The sequence below is a fragment of the Callorhinchus milii genome, unplaced genomic scaffold (genome assembly GCF_018977255.1).
Source record: "Callorhinchus milii isolate IMCB2004 unplaced genomic scaffold, IMCB_Cmil_1.0 Scaffold32, whole genome shotgun sequence".
Classification (NCBI taxonomy): domain Eukaryota; kingdom Metazoa; phylum Chordata; class Chondrichthyes; order Chimaeriformes; family Callorhinchidae; genus Callorhinchus; species Callorhinchus milii.
The window spans coordinates 546,131-562,521 of NW_024704773.1; the positions used below are offsets into that span (position 1 = coordinate 546,131).

General features: G+C 38.4%; 1 protein-coding gene across 1 annotated transcript in view; it reads left to right on the plus strand.

Moving 5' to 3' along the window:
- mllt3 (MLLT3 super elongation complex subunit) overlaps window positions 1-15,065 on the plus strand; it is a 57,849-nt gene extending 42,784 nt beyond the window's left edge. The window contains exons 6-10 of the mRNA XM_042345173.1: window positions 703-829; window positions 3,828-3,924; window positions 6,961-7,032; window positions 10,706-10,777; window positions 12,669-15,065. Of these exons, the coding sequence (XP_042201107.1) occupies window positions 703-829; window positions 3,828-3,924; window positions 6,961-7,032; window positions 10,706-10,777; window positions 12,669-12,800 (500 nt within the window). The 3' untranslated portion in view covers window positions 12,801-15,065. The remainder of the gene's footprint in view (window positions 1-702; window positions 830-3,827; window positions 3,925-6,960; window positions 7,033-10,705; window positions 10,778-12,668) is intronic.
- Window positions 15,066-16,391: the final 1,326 nt, after the last annotated feature.

The window sequence follows — 16,391 nt, forward strand, 5'->3', positions numbered from 1 at the left end:
GCAAGTGAATCCAGCAGTCAAGTTGCACAGTCCCACAAACAGCCAAAAGGTGAATTTTAAGTTTATCTGGAGGATTGTTGACTAGGAAACCAGGGAAACTCCCCCTTTCCTTTTGAATAGTATCATGGATTATTTAAAATGGATCTGAACAGGCATACAGGACTCCAGTTTAATGCGTTATCCAAAGGACAGTATCACCAACAAGGTGGTAAATTTTGTCATGACATGGGCCCAGGACTTCACAAATATGATGGCTGTGTTATGTGATCCTCTTGAATTAAATCTTCCCCAGACAAAACCATAAAGGAAGGGGAGGGGTGATGCGAAGAAATGTATTTAACATTTCCTCATCTGCAATGCACCAAAATCAGCAATTTAAAAAAAATAACAAGTGTGTAAGATGATCTACAATTTCTCTGTGCTCTTACCACACATTAAAGAATCACTCCTGAGCTAACTGAACTGCAACTATTGATATTTTTTAAAAAAAGTTTTCAGGTGATTTACGGTTTTCAATTCATGACGTGTACTGAAGCTCATTGTATTGTGTGTAATGCAGAAAAGTTTATTTTATGCATTAATTGCATTGTAACGTCTCATAGAAAAGTGAAAGTCCTCTATTCTTTGCCAGAAATTTCTATTTTTATGAGCAGCAACAATCTTATATTAGAGAGGTTCTGAAGTTCCTTTGTTATTTAACAGGTCCACTGCGGTCTATAATGCAGGATCTCCATTCAGAAGACAATGAGTCTGATGAAGATGAAGATAACGGAAATGGCTCTGATATGGAGAGATCATTAAATACCCACAGCGGAAACCGAGCACATAGGTTAGTACTGCAAGCAGCTAATGAAAGGAAGAGTGGAATTAAGTGTTTATCCATCATTATCCTTTGACACCTTCATGTCAGCCATCTCACCTTGTGACCTGTTCAGGATTCAGATTAATGAGTTCTTTTCCCATCATGTTCATTTTGTATATGAAGGCCTTAATCTTGTCCTGTCCTATTGTCGACATAGCTGCTATGAGAATCATGAAGATAGAATTACATTTCTGGGTTTTCACTGTGTTGTATGGATTCTCTTTTCAAATCCAAAGGACTAAGAGCTTCCAAACATTTTCCAAAATAGTCTTACTGTTTAAAAGTTAGTTCTAGTAACTATAACATTAGTATTTTTACTACTTAATTTAAACAAACGACAGAAGATATACTGTATATGTTTGAGCCTGTGTTATAAACGGCTCCATATTCAAATCTGTATTTTGAAAACCTCGGCTGATGCAGAGTGCAGAATTACAAATGAAGCTGAGTTAATTTACCGATGTGCACAATTGGCTGCCACGTTTCGCCCACAAAATATAGTCAATTAACTTTACAATATATTTTGTAAAGCGCTTTGAAATGTCTAAACGATGCGATAAGGTGCTATATCAGATGCATGGATTATTATTAATTGTTATATTGTTATCAAGTAGCAAAAATGCCAATTGGATCTAATTAATGGTATTTATTAACTGGATTCCTTATTAAGTTACCATTTTAGAATTTCTTTTGACCTCTGAAACTGCACTGTGCTCTTAGATTGGAGCGGAGTTCCTGTGGGTCTACATGGCAAATTTCCAATTACTAGGAGTCCCCATTTGCTTGACTGATTCCTTATTAAGGAACACCGTTAATCCGTTAAAAGGACAAATTACGATTCTCCTATTGTCTGTCTCCCTGTCCTTCGAAAGAGAAGATTGTGGTGTGTATTATTTATAGGTTGATTGCCCAAATAAAAATTTGATCTGCATTAATTGCCATGTTGCAGAATAACCTTCAGTCAACTATACACCTCTTAATTTACTAACCTATAAATCACTAGTCTCATTTAATCCATTAATTATTATGGTGTCATTGCACTCCTGTGCAGATACACCTCTTGTCAGATAATCCTTTTATTATTCTTGATTTAAAGCTAAACCTCTTTGCATGTTGATGCATTTGGAAGTCAGTTATTGATGCTTAAATGCAATTCTGAAAAGAGTTTGTTTTGAATATAAAGTATTTCAGCTCAAATTAATGATGCAGCCTCGTACCCTGCTCTACCTGTTCCATTCTGCGGATCTCCTTTTTTCACTCGTGTACTTGAATTAAGGTTACTCATTTGCTAATTGGAGAGAAATATTAGTTTGGGCGTGAGACCCTGAATCACCTGGAGCAGGTAGTTTTACTTGGATGGAGAGTGCAGAACAAGAGGATAAAATTATCAAGCTTCAAATCAGATTTGAAGAGAATTATAACCACAGAGTTATGCATATGTGGAAGAAACTCAGGAAGAAAATAAGTTTATGTTCTGCCTATAGAATTGCAGAATAATAATGAGACTCACAGGGAATAGGGATATGGATTGCCACAGATGATTGCATAATGTACAGAATGCTGTTCTTGTGTTGGAGCTCTGGTGTGAGGCTGATCACAGTTGAATACAGTAATTGGTTATAAACTTGTAACCTGGAATTTTAATTTGATTACCTCCGAGGGTCAACGTAACACATTAGAGATTAATCTTATAATAACCCTTACATTTGATATAGTACCTTTCACATTGGAGCACATTTCAAAGGACTTCACAGAATTCCCTATAAAGTGTTGCATTTATTTTGTCGACTATCACACAGTCTTGTGCAGAATCAGACCAATAATGCAGATACATGCCAACTGACTTTCCTGCTTATCACATTACAGCTGCCATTTCTTATACCAATTCATTTTAATTAATCTTAGAAACTGAAACCCCTCAAATATCAGATTTACATGTGTGTTACATATCTTGTGCTAAACAATTATGCACCCTGCTGATCAATTTCACAAATTTACATTTGTGCAATTAGCACTTAAATATTGTGTTCTTTTGGAATATACAAAATTATTGCTTTACAATAAATGCACTGTCCATTTGTGACAAGCAGAAACAATAACTAAGAAACTTTTATGTTGTGTTTCAACTCCCTTGGGAAAGTTACATTTCAGTACAGAAACTTGTGTTGGGGTTTCTGAAGGCTGGTCTCAAAATTAGTGTCACCGAAAACTATTCTGTCATAAATAGGAACATTTCAGTAATGGTCACTTGCAAGTGGTTAGATGTGTTGTGATGTTATTTTGAGCTTTCTGTGTGTTCTTAAAATGGGCGTTCCCTTTTAAAACAATTTTAGTTCCATTTGTAAACTTTCCTAAGTATACTACAGTATTTTTTTTATCCGTGTGAGAGTACAAGTTTGTTTTGTTTATGTTAGTCATATCTGTTAAAAAAAACTGTTCTTTCTAAAGCAGGTGGTTGAACAGGTTTGAGATGGACTTAAATGCATTTCTTAGTTGTGTACGTCTTACTGTGATATTGATGGATGGACAGTGCGCTGGGTGGTATAGAGCACTGGTGACATCCCACAGGATTTCACTCTGTGGTGAGTTCTCAATCTGTTGAAGGAATCACTTAATAGAAGCAAGGTGCTTTCTCAGATGAAGAGACAATTGTAGAGTGAGTCATTCCACAGTGCACACAAAAAACATATGCCAGTTTCATTCAAAAAGTGATTTTGGGAAAAGCCTGAGAGTGGATTGATGGGTCTTGGCCAGGGAATTGAGCTGATTTCAGGGAAGAAACTATCAATATTCTGGGGAAGGAGCAAAAAATAGTTCATTACTGTAGTGTTTAAATTGAAGCTGAAAGTTTGCTTTATGCATATTTGCCAGTAAATGGAGTTTTGCAAGAGTATTATTTTCCCGCTTGCCCCGTTAATGCTCCCTGCTCATTATGTCTAAATTTTGTGGTTTATTTCTGTTGCAGAATGAGTTTGAGTGACGGGAGTGACAGTGAGAACAGTGGCAGCTCGACTCCACCCAGAAGTGAAGCACCCACAGTACTAAAAAACAATAACAATCAGGTATGGGAAGAAGTTGGGTAATGAAATGGCCAAGGATGTGCATGTCATTCAAAGGAAATTGAATTTCACCAAGATGTTTCCTTCCTAAACCAAGGATTTTGTTCAGCTGTCAAATGCCGATTCCTCATTAACATGTTCTCGATGTAGAACACGCCACCGGACAGATCATATTGCTGTTGGTTCTTTCATGAGTGTGAAAGACATGAGATATCACTGGTGTGTCCTGTGGATAAAATCATGTTGAGGGACCATTGGAACAGTAATAGACCATCAATCTTGTACTCTGTTTTTTAAAAGGAAATCATGGCAATGCTTCCCTTGTTATTGTTATCATTCAGTCAAATTAGATTTTTTTCCAGTTTACCTTATGAAATCTTTTATTTCAGAAATGTTTTGCTTTTGATCGCTCAAAATCACACATTCTTTAAGCAGTTTAAAATGTATGTTTTGGGCGGGGGGCACTTTTAGACAGGGTGCAGATTCTGTTCCATTTAATCTGTTCCATCAAATCTGCACAACTTGTGAAACCTCGAGGGAAAAAAAGTAAAATTTTTGGCACGGTGAAGTGAAATTGCGGTGTGTGTGTTTTTTAAAAAAATATTTAAGCCCTAGGCTTCAAAACTGGGCACTTGTTTAAAAACAGAAAGCCATCCAAGGCTGAGAAAGTCGGGGCCAGAGTTGGGATTTATATTCTAACCTGTAAAGTTGCTTAAACTGAGCTACGTTCTGGTTCTTCAAAGACCTTGTCAAAGATGCACATGACATGTTTTCTCTAGTTTGGCTCATTTCAGAATGTGTGTGCAGTAACCCTTTGCCCGCAACGAGGCTGGTGTTTTAATTCAATTCTGTGAGAAGCTGTTTATCTGTAAAGAAGATGACTTTGTAAAAGACGAGTGCTGTCATCGGACCCACTGCCTTGTACATGTAGCAGTGCTGAAGAGAACATGCCATCTATTTGCTGTCTGGCATCGTCTGAATGCTTTGATTGGCTTAAATTATTATTTTTTCAGAAAGGTCGTGGTTTATATTCCAAGCTTCTCACATTTCTCGTTCTTTCCATTTCATACAAAGCCAGAATAATGCATTTAGACTACAACATTCCTCTCGTTTACAAGCTGCCCCTGCTGTTTGTGGGCAACAAGTTATTTGAAAGCCAAAGAAAATCTTTAAACCATTTCCTCTGTTGGACAAGGGAGCATTAATACTTAAATGAGATGGAGTTGAGCATGGCATACACTTCTGCCCAACGATGACCACTTTTGTGCTGCACCCAGGAGGTTGTAACAACAAGAAAAGTCTAGGTGTCGGTCCTTCTGGGTTCCTGAAAAAACAATCCACTTGAATGTTGAACTGTTGACTGCAACAGGATGCCAGGATTTGGGATTTTTGAAAATGTGCTGATGATTCTCAGATTATGAATTTGTGTTTGTTCTCAACAAGGTTCTAATGCTTTACAGCAGAGCAATAAAACAGCAAAGAATAGTATGACGGCACCACACAGGCATCTGTAATACACTGAATAATGGTGGGCATTAAACATAGTGGCTGTTTGTTTGTTTGCACTTCTGCACTTGACAGGAACTCCCTGTGAAGTATATTTTAATCTTTGCAGCATTACGGAGAGGGTGGGGTTAGAGAAAGCTAGGAGGAAGGGAAACACACTGAGAATATATTAGTTGTATTTATTTTTATTGGGCCAGTTGGTATGGGTTTCAGCTGTACATCAGGACTTTGAGCTCAGTCTAGGTTGATGTTCCAATGCAGTGCTGAGGGGGGCGCTGCATTGTTAGGGGTGCCGTTTATCTGATGAGATGTTAAGATGAGATCCCTCTGCCTGTTCAAGTGGAAGTAAAACATCACATTACACAATTTTGAAAAGGAGAGCACCAGCTAAGTATCCTCCAGATAAATTGTCATTCACTTCGTGATTGTTTGTGGGACACTACGCAAATTGGCTATCAAGTTTACCAACAGATACACAGTCACTACACTACTATACCTCACAGGAATTCCCTATGAAGTGCTTTGAGATGTTTTAGCATTATAATAGCAATACATTGCATTTATATAATGTTTTTCACGTCAGGAGGATGTCCCAACCCAATGCCTGGACAATGATAGTTTGCATTCGTGCTGCGGTTTGGGATCAGAGGGCAAGGTGGGTGGAGGAGGGAAGATGACTGAAGGCACGGTTGAAAAAGAAGGTCCTGAGATGGGCCTTGAAGGAGATAGGGAGCGGACGAGGCGGAGGGGCTCCAAGATGGAGTTCCAGCGAGTGGGGGCACAAAGGCTGAAGGCCCCACTGCTCGTAGTGGAAGAGGAAGAGCAGTGCCTTTCAGCCACGATGCCCCGTAACTGGAACATTCTTCCTGTATTCCTCCACCTTCCTTCCCCATCTTCAGGCCATGTCTGAAGACCTTCCTCTTCAAACGTGCCTACGGTAAACTCCCTCCTCCTCCTGGCTCGGCATTGTGTTCCGCCACTATCAAGCACTTTGGGACGCAAACCTGCGTGAGGGGCACTATATAAATGCAAGTTGTTATTGTTGTTGTGGTTAACAGGAGCTGAAGAACCCCCAACTCCCTTGATAAATGAAGGTATCTGACTCAAATAAAAAAAACTATGAAAACATTCTCAACTGCAATAAAATATTTTGACTCCTATTAGAAAGATTTATCGTGATCTCGTTTGATTCACTTTAATTGGCGTCAAATTCTCCTATTCTCTTTTGGGCATTTTTGGCCATCTTATTTTAAATCTAGACTACTGGAAGATGGGAGGAGGGATACTGGTGAAGGAGAAGGGAAGACAGAGGTCCACAGTCTATAGACCATGGTACTCAACCAGGCAACGGAGAAAGAGAGTGGTTCTGGGAGGAGAATTATTGAAAACCGAGTACTTGAGAAGAAAAGAAAAAAGCGAGGGCAATACTTTTTGAATAAAACGCCAAGATATTTACTAAATTTGAGTGCAACCGATAGGGAAGAGGACTGAGGAATACTTGTAGCTTAAGTCTTTCCGCCTCTGTTGTGACAGGTTTTAGAAGTGAAAGGCCCATTAAAGCAAAGCAAACCTGAGAAAACAGTAAAGAATGGGGATTATGACCAGGTAAGATGCCTTTCTTGAATTCCTGCATTCTTGACTTTCTTTCATAGAAACTTGGATGTTTTCTGGACAGAAGGGAACCAGTTAGCCGATCGTGCCTCTGCCTGACACCTGGTTGTCAGAATTACACTTTTTTCGTTAAGCCCACTTTTCAGCTCTCTCTCCCATTTCCCTTCATGTTTTTACTGCTTGGTGCTTATCCAATTCCATTTTGAACCATTCTGCTGAACCAGCCTCTATAGTCGCTCCTCGGAATTCATTACTCAGTAACATCCAAGTGAATCTTTCTGTTCCAGTAATGGGGAGCCCAGGCACAATATTGCAACTGCAGCCTAACCAATGTCATGTACAATACCAACATTGAGCAGCTCTTTAATTACAGCACTCAGTTTGCAAGGCCCAAATACTGTGCAATTGATGTATATCACAAGTCCATAAATAGCACGGATTCATCATAGTCCCACAATGTACCAGAAGTGCAGTTTACCTCCAGCATGTAGTGCAGGCACAAAAGGCATCCCAGTGTCTCAGGAACCGTTGGAAATGCTCACAAGAGCAGTTGTTGGCTTCTGTACACAGTTTGGCTTGGTGACATCAGTGCTGACATCATTAGCAACCTGGAATTGCTAACTTATTGTATGACTGGTTATAACTGGGGGCTTGATTTTATAGACCTGTAGTAACTTTGTTTCATTCAGAAAGAAGGGACAGAATACTTTTGCATTCTGTTTGTATTTGTGGAGTCCTGTAGCTCAGTGGTTAGAGCACTCGCTTTGCAAGCGAGAGACCTGAGTTCAATTCCAGGCAGAGGACGAAACCTTGGGCAAGTTTCCTTACTCCACACAGTGCCTAATAATAATCCCTCCAAAACCAAAAAAAACAATAATAAATTGGTCATTTTCAATCTACGACTGTTTGTGGGACATTGCTGTGCGCAATTGGCTGCCGCGTTCGCCCACAAATATACAGTCAATTCACTTTACAGTGTGTTCTGTGAAGCGCTTTGGGACGTCCTCCCGACGTAAAAAGCGCTATATCAAATGCAAGGATTATTATTATTATTATTATTCTTGTCTCTACCTTGAAGTTTACAGTAGGTCCATCATGAAAATCAAGGAAGGTAGAGATTTTAAGTTACTGAAGTCTTTTGAGATCTTACTCAAGCTTCATAGGATCCTCACCCACAGACTCATTGTTGCTCTTGGTAGAAAATGTTCTGCTTTGAAACAGGGGCAGATGCTACTTTGGAATAATTTTCAGATCAGTGTCTTCTTACTAAGCATTTAAAGCAAAAAAAATTCTAATTATGGAAAAGTGATGATTTCATTCAACTACATTTCACTCAACTACAATCCTTCACTTATTGTAGTGAAAAATCTGAAGCAAAATACAAACCCTGTCTATGACAAAGATTCATCCAGCACAGGAACTTGTAATCCAACATGGAACCGGTTTCAAACACACTGTTTGACACAGGTACTTGGCTTTGCACCATATCTTATAAATTTTAACGGGATGAAATCTGCTTCAAATTCATGTCAGTATACAGAGGCCCTCTCAGAGCTTTTTGAAGTATAAATCAAGGGAGATCATAGCGATGTGTCAGTCTTGGAAGGGAGTGCTGTGGTATGCAATTATTTGTACAGATCAAGACTACATTTCTGCAATTTCTGGACACATTGCTGTGCAAATTCAGCATTGCAGCTAATTGTGTCTGTGGTTCCGATGATACTGAGATTCTGTCTCCCTGTTGAGGTTAAAATATTTGAAAAGAGAATGTGGTTTCTCCTGGTGTCCCTGATCAGCAATTCTCCAGATACATTGGGAGTTCAACTCTTGGCTCTATGTGAGATTTTTCAGGCGCAAATGATTGGAACACTGGAACACTCTTCCTCTATCCCTCCGCCTTGCCCCTTCCTTCCCCATCTTCAGGTCGGGCCTGAAGACCTTCCTATTCAACCTCGCCTATGGTCACCTCCCCCCAGCTCGACAATGTGCTCCGCCACTGTCAAACGCTCTGGGACACTACTCTACGTGAGAAGCGCTATATAAATGCTTGTTATTGATTGTCATGTTTGGCTATAAATGCAGAAAGCACATTTGGCAGTCAATACATTATCTGTGAAGGGCTTTGAGATGTTTTGTGATAAATGCTATCAAATTCTAAGTTCTTCTTTCTTTATTGAAAGTGTTTTTTAATTCAAGCAGTATATATATATACATGAAACCAAAAACTCAATTCTTTAAACAAAGTTTGTTTTTTATGTTTGCAATAGTTGCGTATATGCTCTAAATAAGAAATAGAGAAAGCACAAAAATCTTTCACACTGAGTAGTGATGTTTTGTTTAGTTCTGATTCAGGCTGTTGATTTCCAATTTATTCTGTGCTACATTTTTCAGTTCCATTCGAGCTAACATTTCTCTTTTTTTCCCAATTGACCTGTTGAAAAATGATAATTAACCCGGTTTCAATAGATGCATTACTGTAATTTGCTTGCTACGTAATTTACTTGCTTGCTTATCTAATTTATTGTTGTGCTTTGGTTTCAGAAATTGTGTTTTGATAATGATGATAATAATTTTGCATTTGATTTAGCATCTTATCATGTCATCTAGACATCTCAAATTATTATTAATTTGGGGGGATTTTTCAGACTTATGTTACATCCTTAAACCATTCAAAATGAAACTGACATTTCAAAATGTGGCTTTGGGATTTTTTTATCTTAACAAAGCAAATAAGATATGTTTAGTTAAATCTAGACAATAAATGCATATTAATGCCTGACTCATTTAATGCCTGGCTCATTTAACACAGCAAATCTGGGTCACCTCTGGGTGAGAAGGTTGTGGGTTCAACCTCTGTGTCAAGATTTACGTTTCTAGTCTAGACCAGGGATGGGTTGGGGATGCCCTGTATTGTTGAAGGTTATGCCTTCATTTGAGACATGAAACCAGGACTGCTCTAAGATAGATTTTTAAAGTTCCCATGACATTATCAACAAGGGATGGAGTGGGTTCTCTCATTGTCCTGACCAATAATCCCCTAGATAAATCAAGTTATTCAACTTGTACCTGTTTGTGGGACTGTGCTATGTACAAAATAACTGCTATGTTTAACTGCATAAAACTATAACATCATATTTATTGTAAAGTACTTTGAAATAAATAAGATGTTATTTAAAAAAAGATTTTTTATAATAACTTCCATCTGTTTTGCTAAAAGTACATGACCATGTCTTTGGATCAGGATTTAGAAATACCAAACGTAGGAAAGCAGGAGGAGGCCATTCAGCTCATCCAGCCTGTTCTACCAGTTTGTAAGACTCTGGTAGATTCTTTAATACCAATGTCCCACCCTATTGCCATACACACCATTTGTTACCTCCTGAATTCCTTAACATCCTATGCAGTTTGCTGCAACCCAGTGAATCATTGATGCTGCAACTGAGTCTAAAAATGTACAGGGACTGGTCTTTTACACTGCAGTAACATGCAGGGGTGATTGATGAATTAGATATTCAGCAATAAAAGATTTTTTGAACAATTAAGCAATGTTTTATGAAGTTATGGTTATACATTTGTTATGCCTAGTTCTAGAATTAAGTGAAATTGTCTGCAGTGCAGTGTCAAAATATAGGGGAATCTGATAATGAATTATTTCATATCTTTTTAGGCATATCTAGATGAGCTGGTTGAACTACACAGGCGACTAATGACACTTCGAGAACGGCATATACTGCAACAGGTAAAAATAAAAGTTATTTGAAAAGAGAAGGGAGATCAACATTCATAGAATCATAGAATTATACAGCACAGAAAGAGGCCATTCGGCCTGGGCTGGCTCTTTGACAAAAGCTATCCGAATCAATCCCACTTCATCGTTCTCTCCCCATAGTCCTGCAAACTTGTCCTCTCCAAATAATTATCTAGCATTGCTAGATATTTAACGTTGCTCCAGATAAATTGGTCATTCATTTCATGGCTGTTTGTGAGACTTTGTTAAGCATAAAGTGGCTGCTGTGTTTTCCTGCAGCAATGAACACTACACTGAAATTGTAATTTCTCTAAAGCTGCTCGAGATGTTTTGATGTTGTAAGCTCCATATCAAGTGTATTATTGTTGTAATATATGGTTACCCTCAGAACACTCAGGTAAATACACTCTGTAAACCACTTCTGTTCTCTACGAAAGTCATTATATAAGTGCAAGTTGATATTAGTACTTTGCTAAAATGTATGTATAACTTTATATATAGTATACTTTAAAAAGCAGGTAATTCTCAGTGTTGACATAATTAGGTTATCAGGTCACCACCGATGCCACTTTCTGTCATTTCCTTCATGCAGGAAGTGACGTTGGTGGTGACCTGGAAGTTGGCCATTTTTTGACATGAGGAAACCGGCCAGTTATTATCCTTTATCAAAATGGTTGTGGGTAATCCATTGGTGTTCCATCATGCAATGTTGATGAAAGGCAATTCCCAGAACCAAATTTCTCTCCTCTATGAAGTAAAGAGGAAATTCCGAAGGTTGACAGGCAAGGAGAAGTTTGAGAGCTTGTCTACCTCTTGCAGTGAGTTTTAATAACTTTTCACACAGGAACATACCTCACAATAGTTCACAGAGACAGAATGACAGCAAAGGGGACAAGTTGGCCATTCACCCTCTCAGTCCAGAAAGACTGAATTGTGCTGTAATAATTTTTAAGAAGGCTGGAATCTAATTGTTTTGCTTTGTGAATATATAGAGCAGGTAAATGCTTTAGTGGAGTTTAATTTCTCAAAATGGATTTGTGTTAAGTTGAAACTCTTGTTTGCAAACTTCACAGCCAGTGAATCACGAATCTCAAATTGGAAACTTCAGGGAAACGGGATGTGCGTTTTGCTCACAGGACCTTTCTTCAGATTTTGTTGATTTGTGAGACGTTTTTTCAAATTTTGAATTGAGTTGCACTTAATGACAAATCAAATTGACAAATCAATTCAAAAATAGCGAAGTGCCTTTCAGTTCTAGATCTGAAAAACCCCTGTACATTTTTGAATTGTTTGCTGTAGATTGATTATGCTGTTTGTGCTTGTCGGCCTCCCCAACTCCTTTTTCCATAGGCTGCAGATCATCCAGAACTCTGCAGCGCGTGTCCTCTCCTGCACGAGGCTTCACGACCCTATCACCCCCATCCTCGCCCAACTCCACTGGCTTCCCATCACACAGAGGATCCTGATCCTCACTTTCAAAGCCCTCCGTGGCCTTGCTCCCCCCTACCTCCTAACCCCCTTCCAACCTATCTGCTCCCTCTGCTCAGAGGGCTCCGGCCTGCTTCACGTCCCCCGCCTCACCTGCCCCATCATTGGCGGGCGAGCCTTCAGCCACTCTTCAGCCCTCTGGAACTCCATCCCACAGTTCCTCCGCCTCACCCCTTTCCTGGTCTCCTTCAAGACCCATCTCAAAACCTGTCTCAAGATCCATGCCCTCAGTCACCCTCCTTCCCCTGCCCTCCACCTTCCCCGATACTGACCCCCAGCTCGTGTCTGAAACACTGATTGGCCAGCGCCTTGGGACGTCCTCCCGACATGAAAAACGCGATACAAATATGATTTTGTTGTTGTCAGCTAATTATCTGCGCGTCTGTCCTTACAGATTGTTAACCTTATAGAAGAAACTGGACATTTTCACATCACAAACACAACATTTGACTTTGACCTTTGCTCACTGGACAAAACCACGGTTCGAAAATTACAGAGTTATCTGGAGACCTCCGGAACATCATGAAGACATTGATGCCTGGTTGCTTCTCTAGCAAGCTAAAAACTTGAACTTTCTCAAGGATGCAATCCAATCAACCAGCCCAAGAGAGCTACATATTGCAGCTTTTTTTCAGCCAGTCAATCCTCTCTCCCCTTAATGTGTTGCTTGGGGTGGTGGGGGAGGGGGAATGTGAAGAGATTTACCTAATCTTAGAAAACATTTCTGGAAGTGTTGAACTAAAAGGTCCACTTCCTCCTCCTCCTCCACTTTGGAAATTTGCTCTCCATGGATCTCTCCAGTACTGTTCATCTGTGTGGTGTTCAAACAGGGAATCGAAGCATGTACAACACTGCCTTAGTACGCAACTGATCTATTTATTAAAATGTACATTCATGAGAAATATCTTGCAACTTTGGAACAACACTACCGGACATTACAAGCATTTGGGTTGTGTGTATGTCAAAGGCTTCTGAATGCAATAGGAATGTTGTCACCCAATGGCTGGTGAATTCATGTCCACCAGTTTTTCCATTTTTCTATGAAAACTAGCTGCGATCCTAGGGGACACTATGTGACAACACAAAATGCTCTAGCCTTAGTAATTGAACTGTAGTGCTTTAAACCTGTTACTGTGCACTGTTCTCAAACAATGTTACCAGCTTGCTGATCTTTCTAATGTTTTAATTAGTGGTTGACCAGCACACGTAGTGACCCAGTGCCAGTACTAGGAGATTTGGTATCTATACCACAACTCTTTCCAGAAGGGATGTGCTTCCCAGTTTTGACTTGGACATTTTAAAGAAGAGAATACCGTTTTGTGCCATCATTCTTACTCACACTCCTAGGTTATCCTGATATATACTGTTTACATCTTTCATTAAAAATGGACACAATTTTAAGCACCTTTGGGGACAGGTGCATCTGTAGCATTGTTGATTCTCAATCTTTGTTCAAATCCCTGGTCCAGATGTGCATTCGTAGCACTACCAATGAGTTAAAATGTTGAAGGCTCACAGAGCTATTTGAATTGGGAGAGGTGAGTGGTAAAAGGTTAGAAAAGCCTAATGTGTACTAATGCTCTTTCACTGATGAACATGCCTGTTCTGGCATTTGCAATTGGTGCCAAGTAACTGGTCTGAACTAGAGTGGTCAATCATTAGTTAAAACATTTCTGCCATGTCGAATCGATTATGAACTATAAGAAAAAGACTCTATGTGGAATTGTCTAAAATATTGTTCTGTTCCTAATTTTTTGTAATCTTGTGATGTAGAAAATTCTTAATTTGGGACTAATTATTTATTTTGAAATATTCCCCTCACTGCCAAATCTGTGTTAGGCATCTTGACCATCTTGGTAAAATGTGTGTGTTTGTATCTGTCTGTCCTTGTTACTGATGATGAAAAACATTTTGAACAGATATTTCTTTTTAAGAAGTATGTTGCAGTAAAATCATATTTTCATGTGTCAACATTAGAGTCTGTTTGAGAACGTAACTGTTACTTTCAGTCCAAAGACAGGATGATTTTTTTAGTACTTTTTTTTATTATTGAAATTTCTGAAACTGCTTCCAACAGAACAAGTGTACTTTCCAGCAACAACGAGGTTAAAATATAAATCAATGTGTCCATTACTTGAAAAGTTACCTTGTTAGTATACTTTCAATGTGCAATTCCTGTCAGGAAAACCAGACTGCTTTTTTTTTAAACGGGGAAATAATCTTTCTTTCACTTAAAAATTATGTTTAAGAGTACATTTTCAATCATCATTACTCTTTGATTCGATTTGTTTCTGGTTCTTTGGTAAAACCCAGAAATGTTCATTCAAAAACAAAATTCCAGCAGTCTTCAAAAGTTTAACTTGGTACTTGTTGGTCCTTTTAATTTATGTAGTTGCTTGGTCCACCTTAATTGTTGTAGATAAATTTTGTGGTGCAGCTCATTTTAAATTTTCATTTTTTTCAATTAAGTTTGGCTACGAATTTGTGATAATTCCAGCCAGCCCATTTATTTACGTCAGTAATCTGTCAAAAAGGCAATACTTGTACATTGATCTGTTGCTTCTTTATAAAAACAGATTCTGCGTATAAAGATGTTTATATTAAGTGGATAAGGGTAGAGAAAGGTGTTTATAAGAGTTTTTTTAAAAAAAGAAAGAAGAAATGAACTGCAATAGAACATTTGTGGTTTAAATCAGCAAATGTTTTCTTCTGAATGGACTTAAGCCTGAATTAATGGAGAATGTCCAGTATCTATTGTATTTTCACCCACAAAATATACAATCAATTTGCTGTACAGTATATTCTGTGCAGTGCTTTGAGACGTCTTGAAGACATGATAAGGCGCTATATCAAATGCTAGGAACATTATTATTATTATTTTGTAAATGAATGCTGCAATCCAAATTTAAATTATTAATGAGATCAAATAATTGTATAAAACAGAATAGCGTTTTCAAAATTTCTGATTTAAGCACAGAAAAAGTTTACCACAATATTTAATTAGAACAATCGTGGGTGGGTTACACTCCTTACAAAAAAATGCATTAGGTTTTCCATCTAATTTTTGTATCCAGAGTACAAAATAAATCCTTTTTTGAAATAGTTTACATCTGTGTACATATTTCCTAATATTCTCACAGTAATGTTTTCTCTAAGCATCTAGTTTGTTTAGATTATCTGCCATTGATGTCTCTAGCTATTAGATTGTGATTTCTCTCTTCTCCCCCCACCCCCTTAAATTAGCCAAGTGTGTTTTACTCTGTATCAGAGAATATTGAATTAAATAACATGAAATGTCTTAATTTGTAATATTTACCACTTATTCATTACATACATCCATTAATCTGCTGCCTCAGTATATATACAATGCTGCAACAAGAAGTAGACTTCCTATCTGATTGTTTGAAATTTGGGTACAGAGGTTGTGACTGAAGTGTGCTGGTGCAATGAAATATTTACAGTCCTCCAATTCTAGTCATTCCTGACCCTCTTCTTCAGTCCCAAAGTGGAAGAATAAGCCCAGATTCAGTGTCTGTTTTGATGTTTGGAAGAATTGTTTCAGTTGTGAAAGTATTCTGAACTTCAGGATAAATCCAGGGAACCTCCAAGGACTTAACATTCATGCATCCAACCCCAAACCTTAGTATTCTTTTTAGAAGTACTAGGTTTTCATTTAGCGTGGAGTCTTTGCCTTCCTCCAGATTTGCATCAAAATGGTATAGAGGGCAAAGAGCAGGTCAGTTACAATATAGACAGCAAATAGTTCTCGGCCATTAGATCATTCTGCCATTTTGAGTTAAAGTTTCAGAGGACGTTATCTGCACCTACTGCAGTCCAATGAATTTAAGACTTAAATTGGTCTAAATTCTCCTGCTCTGTTTTCTAATTCAGCTGCTTGGAACCAATGTGTAGACATACCCATGGATACATTTGGTGGGGAGGGGTGGAAAGAGTGAAAGAGATTTAGTATTACTAACATTATGATGGTGGAGTTTGGCACTAGCCAGCAAGCATACTATTGAGTCATGATTTTTAGATCTCCCTGTCCACCAACTCTTGTGAAGGGATCAAGATGGTCTAGGTATTGATAATGGGAATTTCTTTATGGCACCAAAGA